Source organism: Micropterus dolomieu, linkage group LG06 (genome assembly GCF_021292245.1).
Source record: "Micropterus dolomieu isolate WLL.071019.BEF.003 ecotype Adirondacks linkage group LG06, ASM2129224v1, whole genome shotgun sequence".
Taxonomy (NCBI): Eukaryota; Metazoa; Chordata; class Actinopteri; order Centrarchiformes; family Centrarchidae; genus Micropterus; species Micropterus dolomieu.
Window position 1 is genome coordinate 17,487,075 of NC_060155.1, and position 27,719 is coordinate 17,514,793.

Here is a 27,719-nt window from a genome sequence, read left to right on the forward strand (position 1 = left end):
CTGCCGTAAAAGAGAACTGCATTTTAACTCAAGATAGACAAAACAGTAGTGAGGCAGCAGTGATCAACATCTTCTTTTGTCAGTAAGTACATGTTGGCTTGAATTTCTCACAGTTCAGCCATCAATCAGTGGAATCTACAGCATGGACTAAACTACCAACAAGCTCAAGATTCCAGTTTTGATAATGTTATGGTCACTAAAGATGGAATACTTTTCTGTGTCAACAGGATGAGCCCACTTCCCAATGAGGAATGGTGGTCAAAGGTCGATGTTTAGTTCTGCTGTTGCCTTTATCTTGACATAATTTTGTGAGCACTTTACCATCCTGTGAGCAGGAATGTTAATATAAGCTTTTAACTATGCAGCAGACAACTCTTGTACTGTGGCTTCTCTGAACTATAAAACCCCTATTGTTTTAGATATGATGAACTTGCAGTGCTTTAAAATGTGTGTGCATCTGTATTGAGTTCTGTTTATGTAATAGGAATGTACTGTATCTGTTACATGTATAGTCATACACTCAAACAGTTTCAACATTGCTGCTTTGCATGTATTGAATGTGTGCAACATGCGAGGCCATGACACATTGACAGAGTGTGGTACACATCCAAAGGCAGGCTGGCCGCACACACACCAATTTACAGGGCTATAGTTGCCGTGGATTTAAAGGTTGTACATAGTTTGTTCATGTGTGTTCTTTACAATGTAACCATTTAAGCAAATCTGTATTTTGAGGTAAGGTGGCAATGAAATAAATTTTTATTCTCACATGTAAGTCCCACTGTTTAATCAGCTGCACTTACAGTACAATGTATACCCACAGTTGATTTATAAAAGGAGCTTTCATAAATCAACCAGACGCGCTGAAAGTATTTTGTAAATGTCGAGCCTAGCCACGAAGTTTTGTCCAAAGGGTTTTTAGGACTTACACATATGATAAGGGAGTATAGACAAGCGCCATGGACATGTTTAAAGGTGTCAAACCAAAACTTGAATTTTACAACCATTTCATGAATGTTTTAAAGTGCTTTGCAGAACCAGTGTGATGATGGACTGTCACTGTACAAGGTTTTGCTTGTTTGCAAATAAAGAGAGGACACGGTCCTAATACCTGTCTTTGTCTTTTCTTTCTCTCTGGTGTAACAAGATGGTATTCTGTATTCCAGGTTTAAGACACATTTGTATGTTCAGTTTAGTTTGGATTTTTAAACCCGTACACTATATAGATATTGATTGTTTTTGTCTTGATGTTAGTATATTTTATCAGTGTCTATACCCTGGTCCTGCAGAAAACATATTTCACTTGAACTGTTTTCAATAGCTATAAGAAAAAATTGAATAAAATTTGAAATGTTCTAGTGTAGTTGACAATCTCTATTCTGGGCTGAAGACACGCTTCTTACTCCTTTAACAATCTAGTTTTTTAAAAAAGTCATCATTACATTGACATCACTCTTGGTGTGAGCAGAGGTGCAACAGTCTGGTGTTAAGTTACTCTTAATGAAACACGATACAAACTGTTATCCACTAGCAACAGCTCAGGCAAAAGCAAACATGGATCTAAATATAAAGCTTGAAACAAAAGTAAACCACACCAGCTTTTTAAGTGTTTTATTCATTCTTTCCCAAATCTTTCGTTGATAGTACTTTTTCCAACACGGCACACTGTCATCAGAGACAGGATCCATATGAGTCCTGCATCGGCTTTCTAGTTCATTATGCACAAACTCAGAAAAAAAGCTGCTTTCCAATCACATAAAAGCTGCACCAATCAAATAGCACTATATACATACGAAACTCAGGACCACCAAACCATTGTTTCAAACTGCTGTTTGATTCCATCTTAATAACATAGCAAAAAGGCTTTGTTTACGCTCTAACAAGGTGCTTTGAGGATCCAACATGTCAATCTTTCCAGTCACTGGCTTTTTTTGGGCTTTTTTTTGCAGTGGACAATTCTTCAAAATGTTTCCATTTAACTTTTTTCGTGTTAAAAGGACATATCAAACTTTTTACCTCTATTGAAATACTTGGCAACTTTTGTCTTTTTCTGAGCTCGAGCGCAAACAAAACCTAATTTGGCAGATGTCAGAAATACAAGCGCTAGTTCAAGGCCATTTCTACCATTGAGAGCAGATTGAAGAAGCTCTCAAGCAAAATTTAAAGGCAAGCGAAGCAACAATAATCAGAGCTTTGTTATAGGTGGACGATATTGTGATCTGTGACTTAGATATAATGAAGGCATAGATTTCTTATCAGACACTGCCTGACTAATTGATTCAAAGTGACATAATCCTCTAACATACAAGTGAATGCAGCAAACATACTCATAATACAATGATGTTTAACATCAAAATAAGATTTATATAAAGCTATTGCACAGCTACCCAGAAAATCAACTTTGCAAAAAGCAAATGTTGGATGTTTTTTTCACACACTCTCTCTCACACACACACACACGCATGCACGAACACACTCAAACAAAAGTAGTTTCATACAGAAAAAGCAGGTTATTTACAGCATAAAATGGCAAATGTACAGCAAGAAAACACATCAAATTAAACATGAAGCTCAACTGTTATATGTGAGTGAATTAAAGAACAATGATCCCACCAGTAGCCTGCCAAAGTTTGCATTATCTTTAAGAACTTGATAACCTATATTGCCATTGCCATGGGAATGCTAAGATGGCCTGAACCAAGAGAAATAACATCAAGACAATAGCATATGGCCTTGTGGGGAAAAAATCCACTCTGTAGAGTTTTGGTCCAAAAAAGGAGCTCATTTCCGTCACACAATTCGAAATAAAGTGAACTAGCTATCTAACGGTTACCATCTCTATGGTTCTGGAGGCCCTTTGAAAAAAAGACACCTCAGTATCCCCGCGGTCTGAGCAGACCTGGGTTTGTCATTCGCATGGATAAGGCAAGTCAAAGTAAAGAGTTCAAAGTTCAAACTTTGGCAAGTATTGGCAATTTCCTGTTCCATAGCTTACATTTCACCATTTACAATCTCTGTCATGCATCAACACTCCAGAAACAAGTACAATCGTAACACTGATTGTGTCCTAACTTTAAGTGTGACTAATAATCCAGTGTCAAGCATAGAAATAATAAAAATAACCCGGTGCAGCATGATCATTCAAGAAACAACATCATTATTGCACATGCTCGTATGAGAACTCCTACAGAGGAGCTTGAATACGTGTGTTTAGCCTGGTTCCATTTGAGCACTTCAACCTCTTTTTTATTTTATTATTTTACATATTCTAGTTACATCCTGCTTAAAAAAATCACAAACAAGATCAAGGCCTCGAGTATTCAATTTACCCTACTCCCCTGCATTTTACTTATTTAGTACTTCCAATTCTGTAGGTAGATGCCAAAAAAGCACAGTTAAGGCCTAAAAGAGGAGGCTTGTGACTAAAATGGAACCTTTTTCTATCTTTTGTTCTGCTGTTCATAACCCTTGGCTGATGGCGGACATACTATTCATAAGCTTCCTCCACAAACACAGATATAGCTAGTATGTGACTACCTATCTCCTCTACATTCCTCCACTGTGTGTAGTGATACATTATGGGTGTCACTGTTCTTTGCATTGCATTTGCAAAAAGATGTCCTCGTTAATAAAAGTGCCACGAGAAGTAAACTTGCATTTCTGTGGCAGTCAAAGTTGAGGATGTATTGTCTTTGAGTGAGCAGTTTTCGACCACATATGTAGTTTTACGTATGTGTACGTGTGTGCAAAATTCCTCTCACAAGCCACGATTAAACATGCATGATCATCTATTCCGTCCACAGGCTGTCTGGCTCTTAAGAGAGGATGCTCTTAAATACAGATCTGGGGTTCTGTATTATAGAATTTTCCCATTTTTTTCAGTTTAAGCTTGATTTTTCAAAATTACAAAATTCTCCATTGTAGATTCTTTTTCCAAATTTCTAAATCAGGTACAGTAATTCTGAAAGGTTCAGTAACACAACCCCTGAAACCAAAGTGCCTTCATGAAAACATACACCTGGTGTGAGATCACTGTATAGGAGCATCTTCAACCAGCTCCATCAGTAGGACACACGTCACTGAAACCACCAGAGGCACATTTCAAACACCATCTCCTGTCACACACACGACAAGGCAAACTGCTGACTGCATCACTCAAAGACAATAATGCATGTGGTGGGAGGGCGTAAAGAGTGACAGGAAATTTAGCGAGGGGGTGAGGGGAGGTTGGTAAGGCTCAAGGTGCAGATTATACTGTGCACATATTGCCAGGAGGAGGGAAAGATGGAAGCACTCTCGTGGCTGGACGGAGGTAAAGGCGGAGGTTGGGTGGGATAGGAAAGGCTGGTGTGGAAGGCTAGATAGAAGGTGGGGGTGGTGGGTCTTGGCTGTTTCAGCATAGAGGTCAGAGGTGGTGGTGTTGAGGCTGGTTCTTTATAAGTCTAAAGTAGGCATTGGCTGCTGCGCTTCCGCGCTGCTGGACGTTGATTGGCTGCAGCTCCGGAAACACCGCTGGTCTTCAGGAAACTGCGATCAGCAGGCTGCTCTCTGGCAGCACCTCCTGGGTCCTCAGCTGGATTTCGGGACAAAAGGAGAAAAGGAAAACAAGATGTAAGTTACTGTTCAACACTCCCTATACAGGCTGATAAAACTGACAAACTGCTTGTGAGTCGAAATGTTTAAGGAACAATTAAACATTTTGGTATTTATGCTTATTTGCTTTCTTGCTTAAAAGCGAGAAGAGAATATGCGTATTTCCCAAAATGTCAAACTACTCCTTCAAAAACAAGTAACAGCACGGCAAGAAGTTGTTTGCTGTGTGTAATGTTAGTGGTAATAAAATTCCGAAAACCATCTGTTTGCCGATGAAAAGCAGAGTGAGTGATTCGAGAATAAGCAATGCTGTCACTCCGATCCTCTGTCTCTTACTCACACACACACTTGCTGTGTTTTTCTGGTGTGCTGAGTGCCTGGTGGTGTGAATGAATCTAAGTGTTTATGACACAACTCCATCCTAAGACTGAAGGGCAGCAGTAAACTGTCACACATGTTTTTGTGTGTATATGCTTTGGCAATACTGTGACAGCATACACACGGAATGGAAACTATGCAGTGTGTGTTTATTTTGGCGCTAACCGTGGGGGGCGTCTGAAGCTATAAATAGACTCAACCTTAATAAAGGGGACATGTAGAAGTAAACAACACTTTAGTGCAGTGGCGGTTAGTGAATGGGTGTGTGTGTATGCTATTTGGTGTCAATGCTGTGGGTTCAGGAACAACTCATGAACTTTTAGCTTTACCTAAAAACACAGTTATTTACTATAGACTGTATTATAGTAGTTGAAGTGGGATTATAAGAATACACACCAAATACATAGGTCATGGTAGCGTCCCATGTCGAAAACAAGGTGACCACATAGTCAAGTGTCCAATGAAATACTTGATTAAATCAATTTTCCGACCTCAAGTTATCACTTAAGCTACACTGAGAAACCTCAAGAGTGGAATAATAAAGTCATTCATGCAGCTCTGTGTGTGGTCAGCTTGTTTTTTACCAAGGATTTTGGCACAGCTTCAACACCATCATCTCCCATGTTTTCACTCACAAAATGCTAAAAATAAAAGGATGGGTTTTGCTGTCAGACGTGATGGTAAAGCAGTGACGTCGGCGTGGTTAGAAAAAGCAAATCTATACGGAGGTAGATGCTGCCCCAGACCACAGAGTCACCATCACATTTACTTTTAAACCTACAGATTACCCAGTAGGCATGAACTGCAACAGTCATATCATTGAAATACAGTGTCTGGGACAACGTCTACCTATTTGCAAGATCACGACATGTCAGACGATTACCAGCATAAGGAGAGGAAGAGGAGGAGCTTAGAGAGGAAAGTCTCAGCTCATTCTTCTGGAGGGGGGTTAAAGGAGGAGAGGAGAAACAAATGCAGGACGAAGGAAAAAGTGAGACAGAAGTGATGAATTTACATCATAAATACCAAAGAAAGGGAAAGGAAATCACAACATACAATACTGATACACATAATACTGTGACCTATGAAGTATACAGACAGATAATCCACATTATGTATGATGAGGCTCCATATGAAGTTATTTTTACCTCTAAATTTGTCCTTGCTTTCTTCAGCACATCACGAGTCCTTGACACTGCAAAACACAAGAAAAAACAAGATATTTCTATGTTGTTATTACTAAACTACAAGAACACACAGATCATACATCCATATCAATACTTTATGTGCAAATACCAAGCAAGTCACAGAGGTTAAAATAACACCTTTAATTTTTTTGCCCGAAGAGCAATCCTGTATTTTTATGTGAAACCTGCAGAGGCCTGTGTATTACAGACCTGTGGACAATAACTCGCCTTGTTTATTGTTTCCAAGCTCCAACCTGGAATTTCTCTGCACGTCCAAGAACAGAACTTTTACTGTGGTTTAAGCAGGAACACTGATATAGCATTCTGCAGTTATCTATAAATTAATATGAGTGATTCTTATAGCTGCTTTATACTGAAAAGCTTCTCCTTCAGTTCATGAAACACCTGCAGCCATCTGAAGGCAGCAGGACACATATTTATTTGATCAATCTGCAGCATCTGATGTGCCAAACCAGACCTCAGCGCCATTATGCACAACCGTCCACTGTATTTACCTTCATTAAATCACATGCAAATGACACCAGGCTGGTGCTCATTTATGCGTGCCACAGCAGATTACTGGAGCTCATTAATCCTGTGCGTCACAGCCTCCTTTCCTACTTAATTTTTTTTTAAACCACACCATTTTTTATTCTTGAAATGCATTGTGAAGCAAACGCCGCCATTTCCAATGTTAAATATAGTTGAATTATGAGTGAAATAGCGTCAGATTGTTGTGATCATATAAACAGTTTCACCAAACAATTTGTTTCATCTTTGTAGTAATTAATTGTTAATAACCCATATCTGCCTCTGGCTGCTGATTCGCTCTGCACCATCCCGACCACACTATGATTTCCTGAAGAAGCAGATTCTTCATTTGTTGAGTTGTTGTTGTCATACCTCACTGTGATTGGCTCAGCTGTTTCAGAGCAATGAGACCAGTGATTTGACTTTTATGAACATTTTAATAATCACAAGAATCATCTTCACCCAGCCCTTTTGCACTATGTGCTGTTGCACATAAAAAAACAGGTGCAGGTGCGCTGGGAGACGCCCTAACAAGACCAAGACCTACCACTTTGTCGCTCGCACCATTCAAACAGGGCCCAGAGACTTTCTCATTATGATCTCTCTTTCACACACAGATACACAGAAACACTTACACTGGTTGACTATGAAGTGCTCCATGCTCTCCTTGGTGCGGCTGGTGCTCCTCAGTCTTTGAATGGTCCCCTTAAGAACCTCTTCCTGCTCTGATATACGCAGTTTCAGGGATAAGATCTCCTCCTGCATACACTGCTCCTACACACACACACACAAAGTGACATTTGTTATCAAAGCTCAGCTTTCTACTTTCTTACCATGTTTGGGTTGCATAGCTCTTTAAGGGACGAGTCTGGTGATATTCTATATGTATCTTGTCTTCTAAAGACCAAAACCCACAATTAACTGATTCTTCTAACATGTATTTTCTGTGTAGCCTAATATAACTTATTCCTCTTTTTCATAGAACTCCATTATTGTCCTTAAACACTGAGCCACACTGGTGTTTTATGTATAAAACAGTGAATAGTGAATTTTTTATAGGAAATTATTTAACCTTGTTTGAAAAAATTTAATTATATATTTGTCACCTGAGTGCCACAGACATCCTGGGGACGTTGGAACATACTGAGAGAACAATACATAGTCTTTTCATGGGAATTTCTGTCAGTAACACAAACATAGTATATCACCAGCCTTACAATTCGAAAGATCGGACCAGTCATAAAATGTAATAATGTGTCCCAAACCTTCTTAAGGTTTTGGATGGAGGGATCACTGCTGGGCAGAGCTGCTCTCCAGAACATCTTCAGCAGAGACATCGCCTCCTCTAGGATCTGCCTCAGAGTCTTGGTGTTGGACAGCAGACTCTTCACACATCCATAGTCCAGGATCTGCATGCAGAGCTCAGTTAGGTACTTGTGCATTACAGTCATGACGTTAATGAATAGTCATCATTGTTTTGTAAAATAAAAATATTTCTCACCAGCTCACTGCTCTGTTTCTGGTTGCCCTCCAGCAGTGGTGGGCTGAGGCAGGCCTGCAGGGTTGCCTCCATGCGCTGGACGAGGCTACGGCCCTCTAGGACTTGCTGCTGAAGAGCACTGAAGTCATCCACGTGACCGATGGCGTGACGGCCGTTACGGTTTGCAAATGATCCGTCAGGGGCCTCCCCCTCCAACTCAGAGTGAGGGTCAAGAGGGTCAGCTGGGGATAAAAGAGCTAAAATGTATTTTGGAAGGACTCTGAGTGACATTACTGTATTTTTTGTATTGCAAGAGAGAATTTTCGGAATTGATTAAAACAATATTTTGGCACATTTGTTGTTACAGACCAATGCAATCTCATTACAGTCCACAATAAAGACAGGCATGCAGTGCAGTTTAAGTCACACCATTGGCTGTACTATGGCTGTCGTCCATGTCTGAGTAGGGAGGACCGGGAGATCCACAGTTAAAGAGACCAATGTCCCTGACTGGCGGGGATGGAGCTGGGTCTGTGGAGCACACAGATACCAAACCAGGCTTGGACACACAGCAAACCACACCACAGCACACTAAGCCTCTCAGACATTTTGTGTAGTAATATGTTGGTGTTACATCTTGAGGCCTCTGTCTCACCATGCAGCAGCTGCCGTCTGTAGAAGTTTTCCCTCTGAGGGCTGGCAGTCAGGGCGGAGAGGGATGGTGTCCGAGGAGAGCCGACGCCCAGCTTCTGCTCCAGCTGCTTGTGGAGCTCCAGTTGTTTGAGGGCACTGTTCTCCTGGACACTGTTTTGCAGCTGGGCTCGCAGACTCCTCACCTCCCCGAGTAGCTCCCCCAGTTCTACTGGTAGACCTGATAGCTCACACAGGTAGCCTGAAGACAGAATGCACATCACTGCAGAGTCTGACAACTGCTTAAGTACTCTTTGAGGATCAGAGGATTTCATTCCAGCACAACAATACAATAAAACTTTGATTATATTGTCAAAATATTGTAATTATATCATAACTGTTTATTGTTTTGATGCCATAAATTGTTTGTAGAATTATGTAACAACCATTTGGAAAATTTGAGCAATACATGTACTGTCACCAGATGGCGCCAAAGTAGGGAAATTCATAGGGAATCTTGCACCTTTGGCGCAGTTTTTCATTTAAAAAGAGGTGTATATTAAACATAGAGTGTGTACCATGAATAGACAGACCTTTGTTAGATTTTGTGCTGGAACACACTCGATCATACACTTGTAGTTCACTCTGCAGGGAGTGGCTGAGCTCTCTGCTCTCACACAGCTGCTGCTGCAGTAGAGACACCTCATGCTGGAGCCTGAGGATACATTACAGTGCATTACAGTCAGAGAACAGATATGTAAACACAAGCACATTTTGATATCTGTCACTCTTTGATTCAAACTGTATACACACACTTCAAGCAAACACACCAACCTGTTGGTTTTCTCCTGACTGGCCAGTCGCTCCTGCCTTAATACATGTATCTGCTGTTCCTGTTCCTGGCTGTGAGCCTGAAGACGTCTTAGCTCCTCCTTCCACTGCTCAGCCTCCAGCTCTGCTTGTTTCAGACGGGCGCGAGCCGTAAACACCGCCTCCCGCAACTGCACCACCTCCTCACATGTGTCTGAGGGAAGAGGAGAGTCCAGATGGGTTGACAAATCAAAAAAAATATAAAAATCAAATCAATATCATTTAAACTTAAGTTGGCTTTCAGATGAAGTACTTGTGCTGGCTTGCAGGCGTGACTGCAGACCCAAGTTCTCTTCTTTCAGGGCTCTGATCTCATTGGACAGTTGAGTGACTGTGTCCAGTCCTTGAATGAAGATGTTTGTTGGCGCCCCTGGACAAAAAACAGGAGTCGATTTATGTATACATAAATAAATTGCTTGTTGAGTGGATGCAGTGTTGGTGTTACTTAATTGTGTGAGGGCTGCAGTACCTCCATCCCGCCCAGTCTTGGCCAGCCTCTCTTCCAGCTGCTGTCGGAGCCTCTCGTTGGTCCTAATGGACTCCTCGAGACGCTGACGGAGAAACCTCACCTCCTGCAGGTGCTCCTCCATCAAATTTACTCCTAAAGACAAACAGCACAACAATAAGATTGTAATGATCTTGCCAACAAGAAGGCAGGTTGAAAGGCAGCCTTTTGAGTTTATCACACCTCCATGGCTGCTTCCTTGCTGTTGTCCCAGTGATCCAGAATAGCTTCCGAAAGGCTGAACCATGCTCTCCATGTCCCACAAAGTCCCTCCCGTAACTAGACCGGAGTCTGACTTCAGTGAGAGGCCTTCAGGAATGCCACCTAGCTGATACTGTTGAAAGGCATGATGGGATAGCTGGCTGTAGCTGGATGGGTCGTGCTGGTTGTGGGCACCAGGTGAGAGAGTGAACAGAGCCTTGTCATGGGGTACTGCAAAGCCTGTGACCGACCACACACACACACACACACACACACACACACACACACACACACACACACACACACACACACACACAGAGTGAAGAAGTTATAAACAGATTTCAAGAAAGTTATATCTTTAAGTTAAACTTTATAAATTGCTTTCACGCATGTCCGCCCGCCCACCGGCCCCTCACCCCTGTTCTGCTCATTCATCTGTTTGTACAGCGTGTCCAGCTCTGGGCGAATAGCGATCACAGACAGGGCCCTGGGCCGGGGGTCAGAAGTGACTTCCTTACCCCAGACATCAGGGCCAGAGGGGACAGAGAGGGAGTAGGAGACAGGCTCACTGAAAAGGGCTGGAGGAGAATGACAGGAAGTGACATGTACAGAATATGAAGGAGGTTTTTGGGTACTTTAGAAGTCAAAGCCAGCTGTGAGTCCCATACCTCTGAAGGACTGGCTGGTCATACCCACAGGGGCTGAGCAAAGCATGTTGGGACAGCTGCTGGAGGACTTGAGGAGGCCATGAGGAGGAGGGATAGATGGACGGACTAAAGGAGGGGAATGGAAAGTGAAAGGATAGAAGAGGCATTTCACAGACAGGGGAGGTGAACATACGAGTAAACTTCAACAATACCATCTTGATCTGATCCATGTCCGGGCTGCCGCAGCCGGTGCTCCTCCTGATATTCTCTGGCATCTAAATCGGAGCACAGCTCCAAGTCTTCATTGGTTCTGTACTCATCGGACACCAAGGAGGTTCTGTCTGATTGGTCAGTGGTCTCAGAGAGAGCATGGCAGCTGGACGGGGTCTCTGGACGCTGTTGCAGTTTGGTGTGGAGGGACTCAATAATTTTATCTTTCTGCTGTAGCTCCTTACTCAGCCTATGTGTGTAGACAAGATAATCAACCATTACATTCTGAATTTATAGCTATTAATGGAAAAATAAGTGTGTATTTAGTAGGCACTGTTGCCTGGCACCATTACATCCATATCACTGAAAATTACGGGCAGAACGTTGACCAGTGGTCAGACAAAACAAGACATTTGAAGACGTCACCTTGGAAACTATACAGGGCAGTTGGGTTTTTTTTTACATTTTATGGACAAAACAATGAATCGAGACAATGAGAAGTTTAATTGATGATGAAAATAATCATTGTTGCAGCCTTAAAACAGTGGAAAGTTCAGCAAAGGGGGAAGAGGAAAACCAGCTGCTATTTTTGTTATTCAAACAAATAAATTAACCATTTCATCAATATTGCAATATTTAAATTAATTGAGTACATCCTAGTCTTAGTAATGAAGACAGTCATTCCAATTCATGAATCTTTTTGATGACATCAACCTAACTATCTGCTGTAGGTGGACCAATCTGCAACCATTTACAAGTACTTGCTTTGTTTCAGCTTCTTTTCTTTTTTTCTTTTTGTTTTTTTTTACAGTGGAGCTGAAGTAAACATGCCTATGTGAAGTAACTATGTGCATATTTCTTCTTACTGTTTCAGTTCTCTCTCCAACAGAATCCTTAAAAAGGCTCTCTCTCCTACTTGGCCTCGACCCGTAGAAAAAGACCACAGAGATTCCCTGTATATAGGGCTGTTCTTAGAAATCATAGATTTCCACAGAGGAGCCATCACACCATTAGTCCAGTCCAGAAAATACAAAGTCCTTGATGCACTACTGTCTGAGCTGAAGATCCAGCTAAAAATACTGAGGAGACTCTTTGGTGTCTTCTGATTCTAGTTAGTAAGCAGCAGGAGTAGACACTGTTGCATATGTCAAAATATCAAAAATCCATAAATTTGTTTTGACTTTGTACAGATCCTACAGATTCCACTAAGCAGGGTATGACTGAATGAGGCAACACCAGTAAAGAATCAGTCACGCAGTCACACTGAGCCTCTTACACCTGTAAATCCATTCAACTAAAGCAACCTAAGAGTGAAGGATCCATGCTGTGGTCTGTGTGTGGATTAACAGCAACCTTCTGTCTCCTCTCCACCATAAGGAGCCATGTGGACGGGTCCTCGTGTGCCGCACTGTGTCACATGACACAGTAAACTAATCACTTGGACAGAGTAAGCGCTCTACAAAGTAAGCTAATAACTTCAAGGGAGGTCCACAGATCTCAGTGCTGCAGGTGTTATTATAGAGTGGATATTATAGAGGAGTTTAAGATTTAATAATTTTTATGAGAGCAATTATTAAACAGTATATGGCTACTCTCACGTGGCTCTTTATTCCCAAGCAGCCAGCTACAGTGCATATGCACATCTAATGTCTTAAATAAATAAAGGTGATTAAAGGTGCATATATGTACACAGTGAGGTCCATGTTCATTTGAGCTCTCACTGGATGGACTTGTCTTACCTTGCTGCCACTTTAAGTTGTGACATGGTAAAAATGTTGCATGTTATGCACACACTCACGCGCGCATGAAAATAATCAAGCTGACTCACCGCAGCGCAAGCAACTCATGGCCTGTCTTGTCATTGTGGCTCTCTGAACGGTCGCCTGTGGAATTAAAACAGCAAAGACAGAGCACAGGAGGGGGGGAGGCATTGTTAAAAAGGATAATTTGGACATAAAACAAGACCACAAGAACGCAAAACCATAAAACACAAATGGTCTTTCTGTGTGATGGAAGAGATGAGAATATTTTTCTTACGTCCACTGATCTTGGTGACTACTCTTTGTGCCAGGGCGGTGTTCTGTGCCAACTGCTCTCTAAAGCTCTGGCCCATGTAGTAATCGATATCGTTGGCCCGCAGCAGCTCCTCAAAGGCCTGTAGGTTGTTGAGAATTTGAGCAGATGTAAGAACTTCTACTTAGAAAAGGCAACACTCCTCTGGTTCATTTAATATGTAGAAAATTGATCTTCTGAAGTGCAGAAGGGTTTGCGGTACCTTGGTGGTATCGCCCAGGTGCTGGGTGAGGATATGGCAGACTCCTTGCCCCTCTCTCATTCTCTGCCTCAGGTGGGACAGCTCACGAGCCTGTGTCTGGATCAGAGAGTTGTACTTCCTGTAAAGGGAGGAACAGCAATGGCCAGAGAGAGACAAGGAAACACAGTATTAACAGAGATGTTTTTGTGTCTTTAAGTCATATGACAAATCATTCTCATGTGCATCTGTTAACTGATTCTAGATAATATAAAAGTGCTTTAGGGTACAGGGACAATAGAGACAGGAATAACAGCTAACACTTACTAGGCCTCCCTTCCCCCTCTATCTTTTACCGTTGTCTCAGTCCACTCACCCGGGCCACGTGGCACATTTCTCTTCTTCTGTTTGACCTTTGCCGTCCAGTCTGGAGCTCTTCAGTTGCGCCTCCAGTGATGCAACTCGTGCCATCAGTTCTTGCAGTTCCCTGCTGGGCTTGGACCCTGAGCGAACCCCTTGGGTGTCAGACATCCAGCCTTCATCCTCTTCCACACCGCTGGGGGCTGGTGATGTCTCGAAGGCCCAGTTTACCTAGAAGGTGAAGATAAAATTGCACAAAAATACGTTAAGAAGGGCATCAATGAGACTAAAATGAACCTCAAAGACCAGTCAGTAATGTAGAGTAGCTGGTTAGTGTTACAGTACCTTGCGTGGGGTACGCTCCAGGCTGGAGGCGTAGTCGCTGGTGGTAGACAGGGAGCGGACACGCAGCTGCAGCCCACGGATCACCTTGTGGCAGCGGGTAAGCTGTGAGCGGAGGTCCTGGACCAGATGCTGGAGAGAAGATGACTCATCCTCCATTTCATAACTACCTTTGTTACTGCTGCAGTTACCAGGGTACCAGCTCCCACCTACACCCTCATAGTCCTGTTGATGGGACAGTGACGTGCACATCTCCAGGTCATCAAACTCTGAGGGAGGGAGAGATGAAGAGACATATTAATGGAGGATAAATGAGTGTTTTTTTTTACAGGAGAGGAAAAAATATCGGACATTATAGTTTAAGATAAACATGGTCTCATTTTTGTCACCTGGGCTGCTGGCGTCTTCTCTCTCAGCTTCGTTCTCACTGCGACCACAAGTCTCATAACCCAGATCCTGGAGATCCACCTGCACCTGCTTACTGGCCTGCTGGACCGATGTCTCCGCTGCACATGAGACATGAGAAGGAAATGACTTGAATCTTATCAAATAAGTGTTTGATCATGGTTTTTGTACACTTTTTAGTTCTCATATGTATCTAATAGCATGTCTGCACTCCTTCATACATGTTCCTGGGAGGGACTCACTGAGCAGGTCTCTGTAGTCCTTCAGTTGTTCAGCCTGAGCGTGGACTGTGGCCTCAGACACCATCAGCCTTTCCTGCAGCTCTCTGTTCTCCTGGTGGCTCAGAGCCAGATCGGAGCGCAGACGGTCCTCTGTATCCTGCCAGAGCGGTCCCACCTCACTGCTGTCCCCAGCAGGCTTCACCTCCTGCAACAGCAAAGTAGGGACTCCATTACTCATATAAACAACCATGGGACTGAAAGAACAAAACAACCATACATGGAGACTGTAAATGGAGGCACCAGTGAGGTGAAGTCATGGAGAAAAGGAAGTCAAGGCCTTGATGCATAACCTTCAGAATGAACTTTTACTTGTAATATTTCATTTACCCTTTTAACTGTCTTTAATTAGGAAATTAAATAGAACTTTTAATGGGTTTTTTTTTTACATCCAACTGGTATGTATAACTTTTACTTAAATAATAAAAATAATAATTTGAGCACTTTTCCCACCAACACGTATTCAATTGTTTGTCATTTTATTCTCTTTAAGACAGTGTCACATGTGTTCAGGTGTAAATAAAATTACTTCTGTGTCTGTTTTTCACAGTAAAATGGCCATGTAGTGGCTAAACGCATAACACTACATCTTGTGTACAATTCTACACATTAACCCAACTATAAACCTATTTAAGGCTTTTTATATTCACTTTTCTACTGACTGGGCAGTGTTCTCTACATGATTGATGATTTAAATGTTTACCGTCTCAGGCTGGTGTATGTGTTGATGCAGCGTCAGAGAGCGTGGCCTCGTGCACTGCCTCTTCCCTCGCTCGTCACTCAGACTAACACTCGAAAGACACCGCTTCCCCACTGGCACTGGAGATGTTTCCTCCACTTCATCTTCTTCCTCAATATCTTCTTCCTCCTCTTCTTCTTCTTCCTCTTTCTCCTCCTTTTCCTCTTCCTGGTGCAGACCCCTGCGATTCTTCTCTGCGTTTGTCCTCAGTCCCACAGCTCCAGCGCAACCTTGGCTTTCTTTCAGGGCCTGGTTCTCCTGCTGCAACCTCTGCAGTGCAGTCCTGGCAGAAGACGGTGTAAAGTCAAATAGACATTACACATAACAATGCTGTTGGGTTCAAACCTCTCCAACAGCTCAGAAGGCAACATCAGCAGTACAACAGTTGAAATTCTCACTCCATACAGGCATTGACGTCCTCTTAGAAAAACAAAAAAGAACTAAATAACTAAAATAATTTCTTGAGTATCGCTGAGACAAATATGCACCTCATGTGAGCCACGGAGGTGAATCCATCCCTCTCCAGGTGTAACCTTATTTCTTCAAGCTGGCCTTCAAGTGTCTTCTTTGCTTCCTCAAGCTGCTTTACATCATCTTTCTGGGTCACTAACCCCCTAACCAGCGCTCTGGTCACACTTTCAGGTCCACAAGTCTATAAAGTCAGACAAATGATGACATTTGTTATTGTACTTACTTTTTGAATCCTGTGATTAGATAAAGGGCTTTCTCCAAGATTTAAATCAGTAAGAGATACATAACTCTGTGGTTACAAATGCAACATTGAAATGGAAGTATTTTACCTGAATGGAGGCCAAACTTCTGGCCGTCACTTTATCATCCTCCTCCTCTATGCTGTCCGTGAACTCATCACTGCTGCCATCTTCATCGTCTCCCTCCTCCTCCTCCTCCTCCTCTGTGCTGAGCTCTGCAAACACAACAACTATGTAAGGACAATATCCACTTGCTTTTTCTCCCTTTGTTAATTCTTTTATCCTGTTATTCTTCTTATTCTTGCCATTTTTACGCCTCTCCCTCTGTAGCGTCCACTCTCTATCCCATTATTTCCAGAACACTGAATCACCACTTTGGAAGTCATGGGACTAAAGGGGAAATGTTATGTCATACGCTGGGGCAGCAGCCAGCCAAAAACACACTCAAGGCAGTGGCACACTGCAACCCAGTATGAGAGGGTGTATGTGTGCGCTCATGAGAAGGAGAGGGAAGACTTGGAACTTGGGCTCATTTATAGTTGTTTCGTGGTGGCTGTGTGCCAAAACTCAATATGTATGCAGCATACAAGGAACACATACATGGATATTTGTTTGTTGCCAGGAAGCAGAGGCTCAGTGGAAAGTCACTGACTGGAATTTCAAAGGAAATTTGTTTTAGGTCCTAATGACACACACACACACACACACACACACACACACACACACACCAGGGACAAAAATGAATGACATAACATACAGTGTGTAGTGCTAAATGTGAATCATGGGTGTATGAGTGGTTATCTACAGTTGTTCATTGCATTATAGGGATTTATTATGGGACTACTTCATAATCAGTGAAAGTTCAAAGGCAGTTTACCACTACAGATGTCTCCACCCTAAAACAAGTATGAAAATTAAGTGTTGCCTTTGTGCTGCTAGTGACAGGGCAGGAAATTCATGGAGGGAAACCGCTGGATTATTATTGATTGAACAATGTGCTCTGTAAGCTGACCTGACTGAATGTGGGGCCCTGTTTACACACTGTGGCACTACATATTGTCACCATCTCATAATGGGAACATGTAGACACCGTGTATGTTGTTGAGTGTGTTTGTCACTTAAACTAGTTGAATTTCATGTTATTCTGATATAAAATGTTTAAATATCAGTGATAGAGTAAAAAGGTTCACATGAGCTTCCCTTACTTGGTGAACTTTGCATATTAGTGTTATGAATATCTAACTGGGCATTACAACAGAACAGCCATGCGAACATGAAAACCATGCCACAATCATGCATGAGGGAGCGAGGACATGAAGGAAATGTCTGGTAATACTCAGTTTCATTTGCATGTATTAATATAAATGTTAAAACTGAATTAGTACAGAAATCTGTTAACAAATTCAGATTTTTAAAATTTTTATCATATTTGAATTTGTCATACTATTTCAACACATTTATAATGTGTGGTCTTATGGTTATAAAATTGCAAAGTAGGACGAACTAGGGGGCAAACAGGAGGAGGCTGGGGATGACATAGTATTTCTACTCTGAGGAATGGTTCAGATAACTAAACCACACTGTGGGTTGATCTCTGCGGAAAGAAGGAAGGTATATATCAAGGGAGGGGTTTCAGGTTTGGGATATTCTTAAGATAAATTCCCAATTATACACACCAAACAGAAGTGCTTTTGACAAAAAGCGAGCACATTTTTATTTTTGTTGCATTTAAAATACAAAAAGAAGTGTTGACAAGGAGTCCATCTCTGAAGGTAGATGAGAGATCAGGGCACAAATTCCAGGAAAATGTACTCTACCTAATATAAATATTTAATGGGCAAGTATTATTTCTGGCATTCACATCTCATGTGATTTATAGAGAGCACAGTGCAGACAGTAAAATTACTCGATATTATAATTTCCTGCTTTCTTGCTACAAAGATGAAATCAAGTTCAACAAGCAGATAAACTAAAAATACATACATATTCTTAAATTACCATAACGTTACTTTAAAGTAATCAGTGCACACCTACCATCTTATATCTGATGTGACTGACCTTATGTGTCATGCATATCTGTCAGACTAAAACTAGTGCAGAGCAGGTTTACGTTATAAAACTGTGTCGGACAGCGATCCACGGTTAGGTTGAACTGAAGGAAGCTACTTGGCCATCTTTTTTTTCCTTTCATGATCTTTTTTCAACATTGGGCCTTGTTAAGTGTGCACATCCTGTTCACAAACAGATGATGTAAAAAAATGATGGATGGTGAGACGTTTCACTGTAAGGCATGAGTTGGAGTTTCTCCACAAGACGTAACTTCACTGTGGTAAGGCTGGAAAAGTGACACCGGTGAGAGACAGTACACAGAAATGGCAATACAGAACAATCGCACAGCAAAGCAATACGCAGGCAGTTTTCAAAAACAATATAAAAACATATTCAACCACACAAAATATATTAATAAATAAGACTCTGGGTTCCACTTCAGAGGTTGAGGTTAATCTGAACAGGCTTTTGCTACTGTGAGTAGTGCTTGTGCTATCTGGATGAAGCTGCCTGAAGGCTGACAGTCAGAACTTGATTTTAGCAGAGATTTAGAATATTCACTTTGGGGCCCCATCTTTTTCATAAAACTGACCATCAGTGGCTACAGACAGCTCCATCTCACATAAAGAGTGCCAGTGTCACTCAACAGCGCTGTGGTCAGACAGAACATCACCGAGCGTTAGTGACAGTGCCCCCAGCAGCCCTGGTGGCTGGACCCTGCCCATCCCCACCTCCAAACACAGGCTGCCTTTTAGCTGCCCTTTCCAGCACCAGGGCCATGTTACGGGTCCTGCCCAGGACCTCCTCCAGCTGTCTGCGGAGTGCCTGAACCGAGTCTAGCTCAGTGTGAAGGGCCTGGATCTTCTCTGAGCTGAAGAAAAGGAAAAGGTGTTTTTAAAACAAAAGAAGAAAATTTTATTCACAGGACACTGGCCTGTCACAAGACCTTGGTGCAGCTTGCTTACCTGTCACTCTTGGTGTGAACGTGCTTGAGATTTTGGTATAATCTCTTCTCCACTCTCAGGGCATCGTTCAGCTTGTTATACTCTGACACAAGGTGCTCCAGTACACACTAGATCAGAGCAGCAGGCAGGTTTGAGGAGGAAGCCAGTACATAATAAATACATAATTATTTAGCAGTACAAACAGCCAAATACTGTCTAATTGGCTAAGAATGAAGCAAAATCCTACTTTATGATCAGCACTGTCCTTAGTGTCCACTTGCGTGGTCTGCTGGTGAGCCAAAGACAAGCGTAGAGCAGAGAGCTCCTTCTGCAGGGAGAGGACACAAACATGAAGCACACTGTAAAATCTGTAGGTTTATAAACTCTGTTACTAAAGTTGTAAAAATAAACAAGGATTGTTTCTACATCATCACAGGGTCCAGACAGATACCTGAGCCTCTCTCTCTTTCTTCAGTACCAGCTGCAACTCCTCCTGGAGAGCCCTCATCTCTGCTTCACTGTCTTTAGAGGATGGCTGCATTGCCTCCTCCTCCTGCGCCTGCATCAGTTCCTAATGAATAAAGCATACTGTGAAGACCAGGCGTACAGGACATACAGCAAGGGAGAAAGCCAAAGCAAGTGCACAAACAGGCACCTTGATAAAGTCCTCTTTCTCTGTGAGCAGACTCCGCAGACGCTCCGTCTCTCCTCCCATCTCTCTCTCCTTGTCCCGTTTCAGCTCGCACAGCTCCTGCTCTCTTAATGACAGCTGTCTGCGCAGCTCCTGCAGCTGGCTGGTCTGCTCACTGATCACAAGGGAGAGCCTGTAAGAGTAGTCCTGAGAGACAAAGAGTGAAGAGGTTAAAGGCTTTTTAAGCATCTTTATGTTGTGCACAATCTGGAAATCAAGTTGCATTTCCATAACCTTTATCGTATATGGCCTACCTGCAGATACTGGTCTTTGGAGCTGAGAGTGTTCAGCATGTCCTGGACCTGTGCTTGGTGTTCATTAGACTGGCGGCTACGGTCTGACAGCAATTCCTGGAAGAGCCTTTCTTTCAGCACGAGCCGAGCCTTCAACTCCTCTACAACCTCGGTGGGACCAGCCTGAACTCTGGCAACGAGGGCAGCTGTCAGATCCTGTATACGCCCGCACGCACGCACACACACACGCACACACAGAGAAAAGACTATGTCAGCACACCAGTTGTATTTGTGAAAGGGAAAACAAGTAGCACAGGTTTGTCTACATGGGCTGGTTTTCCGAAGCTTTGAAAATTACCCAGCAGTCAATTAGAAGTCACAACAACAAAAGACATAAATGAATGTTTGTGTGTGTGTTTGTTACCTGCGTTTCCTGGCTACGTGCCTGTAGAGCTGCCTGAAGCTGGCTGATGATGATGTCTCTCTCTCTTAGCGTGTTTCTCTCCTTCTCTTCGCTCTGCTGCTTCAGCCACTGGAGGTTCCTGTAGGCCTCTGCCGCCTGCTCTAGCTCCAGCTCTTTACCACGCACCAAGGTGTCCAGACTCTGCTGATCACATTCAGAGGTGTAACCACACAAAAAGAAAAATATAATACCTCATATATGTCTGAAATGTTCACGAAGATACACAAACTCTGCCAACTGCCACCCAAATCAGGGTGTGTCTAGCTTGTTTGAAAATGTTTAAACACTGTAATACATTATGGAGGAATAAAAGAAATGCATATTAATTTTTTTTTTATCAAAAGCTACCTGGGAGGCCAATGTTTTGATTGTAAAAAGCTACTTTTACAAGGATAGCCTGCAACCAACTCCTTTTTACCCTAATGTACATTTACACATACCGTGATGGTCTCCTCGTTGTTCGACAGGATGCAGCGGAGTCTCTCCAGGTCTCGTTCCTTCTCCCTGACCGCCAGCTGCAGCCTCCTCACCTGGTCTTCGCGCTCCTCCACACAGCGGAACTTGTCATCGATGGAGCGCTGCAGACAGCAGAGGGGGAGACGAAAATAAATCACATTCAAGGTATCCTTGACTGTGATATTCATCCTCACGCTGATATTCATCATGTCCTATACACTGCTCAGCAAAAATGAGGAGATGTGTAGTATTCAAACATCCTGTTTCATACGAACTAATTTTTTTAGGACAATTTAGACCTTTTTTATGCTAAAGTTTATCATAAAACCAAACTTCAGTTCATAATGGCAACTAGGCACTTCTTTCTCTCTGCTGTATGGTTGCGACAGGAATTAAAATAAGATAGTAATGGTCTTTTTCCTCCCCAGCTTTCTTAATAAACTTGTTTTGAAATTTTATGCTGACTAGTTAAGCAGGAGTTTTATCATACTGCCTACCACTGGCACTTTCGACTGCTGTGAGATGCATACTAAGCTCTGATGAAAAGCCACTCCATTTCCCCTGCACTGAGCGTACAGGAAAAACTGCTGCATGCCCCACAGTATATGGCAGTGGTTGACAACAGGCGCCAGATTGCTTTGATAGCAGAAAAAATAAATAAATAAATAAATTGATACTGGCTGGTGCTGAAATAGATCTCAGTCATAACAGCTACAGTTATTCACACATTGACTTCTTCTAAAGTGATTGTGCCTCCAAAATAAAAGCGCAAGAAATTTTTTTTGCAGCAATGCTTTATGTAGAGTTTGAGAGCTTTTACTTTGAAGATTTCTGAAGGACATTCAAAAGAGACTCTGGCTTGCTTGACACACCTCTGAAAAATCAGTCAGTAAATGTGTGATTGGATTCCCCTGAATCGATCTTACAACCTTCCTAACGGGAGTCCCGCACTGTACCGACTGAGCGAATAGTGCACACGAGTAGCCTATGCAATGATAAATTTACTTTGTTCTGGACCACAATGTAACGGGTTGAAAAAGATTTTGGCCTGATGCCAGATTTTTTTGCCGACCCCTGGTATATAACACTAGTTGAGAAGGGTAGTCCTTAGTATCAAAAGCATTTTGGGATCCTCTCGCTATTTCTGCCAAGCTGTCATTCATTTTTGTCCCTGGTGTCTGTGTGTGTGTGTGTGTGTGTGTGTGTGTGTGTGTGTGTGTGTGTGTTTTACCTCCAGAGCTCTGTCTCTATCTTTGATACGCTCTTTTAGTTTCTCCAGCAGGGCATCTCTAGGTTTGGAGCTTCCTGCTGACTCCAACATCTCCGAGTACTCCTACAGATATAATGATTTTTAGACCAGATTAGAATTGTGTGTATCTACATGACTACATACTGTATGAATTGAAAGTGTGCGTGATTGTGTGTGTTACCTGTAACTGTCGCTCTTTGTCCTGCAGAGAACACTGGAGCTGTGCAATGGTTCTGTCTTTTTCCTGCACCACATTGTGTCTCTCTGCTTCGCTCTCCTTCAGAGCAGCTTCTTTAGTCTGAAGCTCGGAGCGAGTTTTCTTAAGGGCACACCGCAGGTCCTGCAGCACGGACGCAATAGGTTACAAATGCGGCATCACTTCAAGACTTCTTTCAAATGCTTGGTCTGCTCACGCGTTCACAAACACACTAACCTGGTTGTGTTTTTCAGTAACCTCCCTGTGCTGCAGTACCTCCTGTAGATCAGAGTTGAGTCTGTCCTTGAATCTCACCAGGTCATCTCCTTGCCTCTGGCTCTGTCTCAGACTCCTCTGGCTGGCCTCAAGCTCCAGACCAAGGGAGAACAGGGAGCTCTGCACACCCACCAGCTCGCCCTGCAGCTGGGCGAGTGTCACGGACTCGCTGACCCCCTCTGGAGCCTGGAGAAAGAACAACCATAGACCAAGTTCAGCATGCCATCAGCCCCAGAGACAAGATTTTTCACCATCAATAAGGAATGATCCTGGATGAGGGTTTGCACCGCTATATGTGCACCAGGTCTCACCTTGCGTTGATCAAGCTGGTTGCGGTGGGCTATTTCTCTCAGCTTACACAGTGTGGTGTTCTGCCCTTCAATCAGCTGGTACAGCTCCTGGGCCTTTAAGCACAATAAATCTTGGGTATGAGCACCTTCTCAAATACAGGAATCATCTCGCACTGGTTGACATCTATTCATCTACTACGAAGACACTAACCTCACTGTCTTTGGTGGTGATGGTCTCTGTGAGACCCTGAATGGTTCTTTCCTGACTCTGAGCAGCCTGACGGATTGAACGCAGCTCACACCCCATCTCATTCAGCTTCTCCTGCAGCTTCTACAGATGGAGATCAGTATCACTCATCAGTCCTCAGACATGGATTTATCAAACATATCCAACCTCAATGAGGCGTTCTAAATGTGCCATACCATATTGTTGGCTTCACTCTCGTGGATCTTGGCCTGCAGGGACTGGACCTGGAGCTGGGCCTTCTGCAGCTCGTTGACACACTGACCAGCCGCACACTCATACTGGTTCAGTTGACTCTGCTGTTCCTCAACAAGGCTCTGTGATGAAGAGAATAAAGTAAGACGTCAAGAGTTTGAGTTATTTAAAAAAACACTGACTACTTATGTTAACTTGCTTACTCTTCTAATCAACTCCTGCAGCTGAATTATTTGTGAGGAAGATGTTTTGTTTGTTTCAAATTCATGAAAAATACAGAGGCTGCAGAACTTTCACAGTGGATTGTGTAATATTGGTGCAACTTTTAGAAACTGTGCTCACTCATGTGCATGCTTTGTAAAAAGCTATGACGGCGACAGAGCCTCGTGGTTTGAGAGTGTATGCATGAGTTTGCATGAGTGAGCGTGCTCAGAATGTGCCACTATTATCTTTACATAAACAGTGTGTGAATGCTTCCAACATTCGCTTACTAGAGGAAGGATGTCACTTCTACATTCATGCACCAAGATTAGTTTGAGGTATAATGTAGCTGAGATTCAATTAAATACATTTAGATTTTTACTGTATTTTTTTAATAGAAATGATTAAGTTAACATATCATTAAAATAGGCTTATTGTACTAGCCAACCACTGTTGAGATGACAGTGTGGTCTGACATTGCGTAGATCACTTTGCCTCAAGGGCTCTGGTGAAAATAGGCCAGGAGTGGAGTCACTCCCCACATATAACCTACTTAAGTCAGCAGCCCCGGCTTGAAGATCATCTTATTAAGGAAGAGCATCTAATTCAGAGACAAACACACACCCTAAACTGTTGCAGAGGCTCATTATCTTATTATCGCTATTATCTTGAAGAAGACTGATTTTCTATATTGTGCGTAAACAAAAATACAGATTCACACTTGTCCTTGCATACTTGAGCAGAAACCCTGTGCTACAACACACTAAGTTATAAGGGGAAACTGTGAGACTCTAATTTATCTGCAGGCTGTGTTCATACTTAGCATTTAGCGGCTATGACGGAAGTCACTGTAGATCCTCAGCTTCTTAATTAAATTGAATTCAAAACCATTCAATTATATAAGCAATTATTACATAAATCTTTAGATATTTACACTCACTAAATTGTCAAAGATGCTTGTATATGCTGCTCTCTGTTTTATTGACATGGCTAATAACATCTTTGTACATGCACATGGTCACACACATTAGGACATGTGTGTCACAGACTACCCACACATGATTGCTCATGTAACATAGACAACCAAGCACGCACGCACACGAAAAAGCACAACGGCCCAACAGCTCACATCCTCCTGGGTAAAAGCTTGCTGGAGAAGAAGGATTTAAGTGACTGACAGCTAGATTATGAGGCTAATTACGCTAAAAAAGTGGTGAGAATAATTGATTTGTGGATAGGCTGCACTGTTTGTCAGTCAAACATCAAAGCCTGTTGGGTTGGTTCACCCAGGGCAGCAGATACTGTACATTTGCAGAGCATAGGCAAAATTCAGTGCTCAGCTCAGTGTCATCATCCTGCAACAGTCAGATCCTTGAATTCATCTCTCTCATCGTTTTATACCTGGTGGGGAGGTGGTGGAGGATACTCTTTGTACAAATCTTCCATTAAATCTTCCATGGCAGCCAGGTTCAGATCCTGATCAACTCTGGCATCCAGCCTGATCAGAGGGGTCTCCAGCTCAGGTGTTGGCATGTGGTTGTCTCTTTCTCCATCTGGAGTTCCAAAAGACATTCCCAGAGCAGGATAAGGGAAACCCAGCCTCGTACCTCCATTACTGGAGCTCCGTCGGAGCAGCACTGGCAGCTTGCTCCCCTTAGCGCTTTGGACTGGCCGGTAGACAGTATAGCTCTGCAGCAAACAGAGGGACAGAGAGAGGCTGGGTCTAGGTGAGGCTTGGCCATGTGGGGCTCCCATGTGCTCCTCAGAGAGGGAGTCAGATATCCGGTCATCTATTGGTTCCCTGGGGGAGCTCAGTGGCCCATCTGTTATGGCTCCAGGCTGAATATAGTCCTCGGTTGTCTCTAAGGACGCTATAGAGGGGCTGGAGCTAGCTCGTCCAGCCAGGGTGCGATCGCTGTCTGATGTCTTCGAGGGCTCCTGAGAACCAGGGACCAGAGTTAGAGAGGAGGGGGCTTCTTCTGTGTCCTCCACATTTTGTCTTTCTCCTGCTCCTTCTCCACCACCTCCTACTCCTCCAGTCACACTCCCTGCAATACCACTGGCTGAATATCTTGTTGATGGACCACAGGAAATACTCCGTGCCAGTTTCCTGGGCACCTTACAGACAGCTTCATAGTCAGAATCCGCCACCCGCCAGTACGAACAACCCCGGCACCTCCTGGGAGTGCTGGGAACACAACGATGTGAGCCTGCAATTGTAACCTCTGACCCTGGACCCTGGTGGTGACAGTACAGGCTGTCGTCGGCCCAGGATTCATACAAAGAGTAGACCAGGTCGTCTTGAAGGAGGGCACAGTACTTTGCGTGAGTGAGACCTGAAATGTCCACCATCCCATCTCCTGGTCTTTCATCACCTTCAGTTAATGTTACAGCACCCTCCTCTGAATTAGTCTTCCGGTAGAGCCCACCGATGCACTGCCTCAGCCGATGTTTCTCCTGCAGGAGCCGCTGCAACCTTTCGATGGACAGGGCCTCCACACGGGCGATCACTGTGTCGAAGCGGTACATGCGGTCCAGCATGAAGGTGCACTTGGAGCAGGCAAACTCTCCTCTGCCATCCCGGGCCAGCTCTCGCCCGAGAGCGTGAGACAGCAGCACCTGCAGGTTGAGCTTGGCGGTGGGGTGGAAGATCCATCGGCGCTGGTTACCGCAGAGCTCCCGTCCACAGATACGACACGTCTCCTTCATCTTGAGATCAAGCATTCCACAGGTTTGCAATTATGAAGGAGTGGCAGAATATTCTATTTACTCTAACACGAGGACACCTGAATCATTGATGGTGAACATGAGCCCATGTAAACACAAAGCTGCAAGCTGCATCAGAGTAAACACATGCCTTCAGAGCACATAAAGGCCTTTTTCATCTGCAATAGTGGACAGCTTCATGACATCAGTGGCATTAAACTAAATGGCTTCAAAATAAAATAGATCACAAGGAGAAGCCCATACTTGTAGAGAATGGTTGCAGGTGTGGTTCTTTACCCACGAGGTAAAAATAGATTAATAGATAATTATTAAGCATTATTAAAAGACAGCCGATCCATCAGCCAAGGATCAACATTCATTTGCTGGAGGTGCAGGTGCATCGGGAATATGGCGCACACTCCCACAGACTCCCAGCAAAGTCATGTTAATATATCATCAATCAGATGTAGTCTTTATCTGTATGTCGTCCTCGCGCTGTCATCAAGCCGCTGTTTAGCATTTCCCAACAGCGCCTCTGCACCATCGGCTGTCACGGACAGAAGAGCCGCACCACGCGCCGTCAGGTAGGCTATTTCATATCCGGGGGTCGGTAATAATTGGCTACCCTTTCCACGGACACAGAGCCGTGACAGGCGTCCCGGGACTGTCCTCTGAGTATCTCCCCGGTGTCTGTGTCCGAAGAAGGGACTCGTGGTTCATTTCAGAGCCTTCGCCGACAGCCAGAGACAGACACGCGCTCACCGGTGTACGTTCTTCGTGCGGTCGGAGATCCTCCGGGCTGATAATGATTTGGCTGCCTGAATCAGACCTGCAGCGGCGGAGCGCACCATTATAGAATACATCAGGGGGTGGAGAAGCACGGTGCAGTCTTACAGGGAGGCTCACGGTTTAACATCCACCATGATTCCGATTCAAAACGACAGTTTTTACTATAAAACACAAGAAAATTATGTAAACACAGAGAATATCAGCTTTATTTTGGGTTTATTGGTAAAGAGACAGAGTCGTCTTCCCCTGGGAGTCTGTTACTTCCTCCTGGCCGGTTTACTAAGCTCTGTTCGCCTGACTAAACAGGTGAAATGCTCAGTAGCATGCAACATTAGTGACGGTCTGTAAAATCGCACAAAATTGACAGCGAGACAGATTCTATTCCATTTTATTTTTTTGGCATGACAGTATTGCCACAGC

The 27,719-nt window shown here is 43.4% G+C and overlaps 2 protein-coding genes and 1 long non-coding RNA gene across 3 annotated transcripts in view; 2 read left to right on the forward strand and 1 right to left on the reverse strand.

Moving 5' to 3' along the window:
- Positions 1-1,108, forward strand: part of prkab2 (protein kinase, AMP-activated, beta 2 non-catalytic subunit) — a 9,280-nt gene extending 8,172 nt beyond the window's left edge. The window contains exon 8 of the mRNA XM_046052776.1: positions 228-1,108. Within this exon, the coding sequence (XP_045908732.1) occupies positions 228-248 (21 nt within the window). The 3' untranslated portion in view covers positions 249-1,108. The remainder of the gene's footprint in view (positions 1-227) is intronic.
- Positions 1,109-1,597: 489 nt separating this feature from the next.
- LOC123972249 (myomegalin-like) lies at positions 1,598-27,287 on the reverse strand. Its single transcript, XM_046051591.1, has 41 exons — positions 25,206-27,287; positions 23,588-23,725; positions 23,376-23,495; positions 23,186-23,278; positions 22,836-23,060; positions 22,584-22,742; positions 22,385-22,486; positions 21,138-21,275; positions 20,659-20,838; positions 20,256-20,450; positions 19,966-20,148; positions 19,762-19,881; positions 19,558-19,638; positions 19,332-19,438; positions 19,098-19,237; positions 16,420-16,532; positions 16,096-16,259; positions 15,572-15,890; positions 14,833-15,016; positions 14,575-14,691; positions 14,189-14,454; positions 13,860-14,074; positions 13,508-13,625; positions 13,270-13,387; positions 13,061-13,115; positions 11,235-11,482; positions 11,044-11,148; positions 10,792-10,953; positions 10,358-10,615; positions 10,139-10,270; positions 9,923-10,039; positions 9,634-9,823; positions 9,393-9,514; positions 8,825-9,061; positions 8,599-8,700; positions 8,191-8,411; positions 7,955-8,098; positions 7,325-7,463; positions 6,120-6,166; positions 5,855-5,909; positions 1,598-4,573 (listed from the first exon to the last, which is right to left on the reverse strand). The coding sequence occupies exons 1-41, from the start codon at positions 26,526-26,528 to the stop codon at positions 4,443-4,445; spliced, it is 7,383 nt and encodes a 2,460-aa protein (XP_045907547.1). The 5' UTR covers positions 26,529-27,287; the 3' UTR covers positions 1,598-4,442.
- Positions 4,549-8,824, forward strand: LOC123972250. The gene is made up of 3 exons (XR_006825390.1): positions 4,549-4,611; positions 7,964-8,119; positions 8,224-8,824. It is a non-coding gene; the product is annotated as an uncharacterized LOC123972250 (long non-coding RNA).
- Positions 27,288-27,719: the final 432 nt, after the last annotated feature.

What these genes read in the sequence shown, in the direction of transcription:
- LOC123972249 (XM_046051591.1), bottom strand. Translation starts at nt 26,528, where the DNA reads ATGCTTGATCTCAAGATGAAGGAGACGTGTCGTATCTGTGGACGGGAG. An exon ending in CCAAAGACCAGTATCTGCAG is followed by an intron (nt 20,149 to 20,255) that starts GTAGGCCATATA and finishes TTTGTCTCTCAG; the next exon opens with GACTACTCTTACAGGCTCTC. An exon ending in ACATACACCAGCCTGAGACG is followed by an intron (nt 15,017 to 15,571) that starts GTAAACATTTAA and finishes TTGCTGTTGCAG; the next exon opens with GAGGTGAAGCCTGCTGGGGA.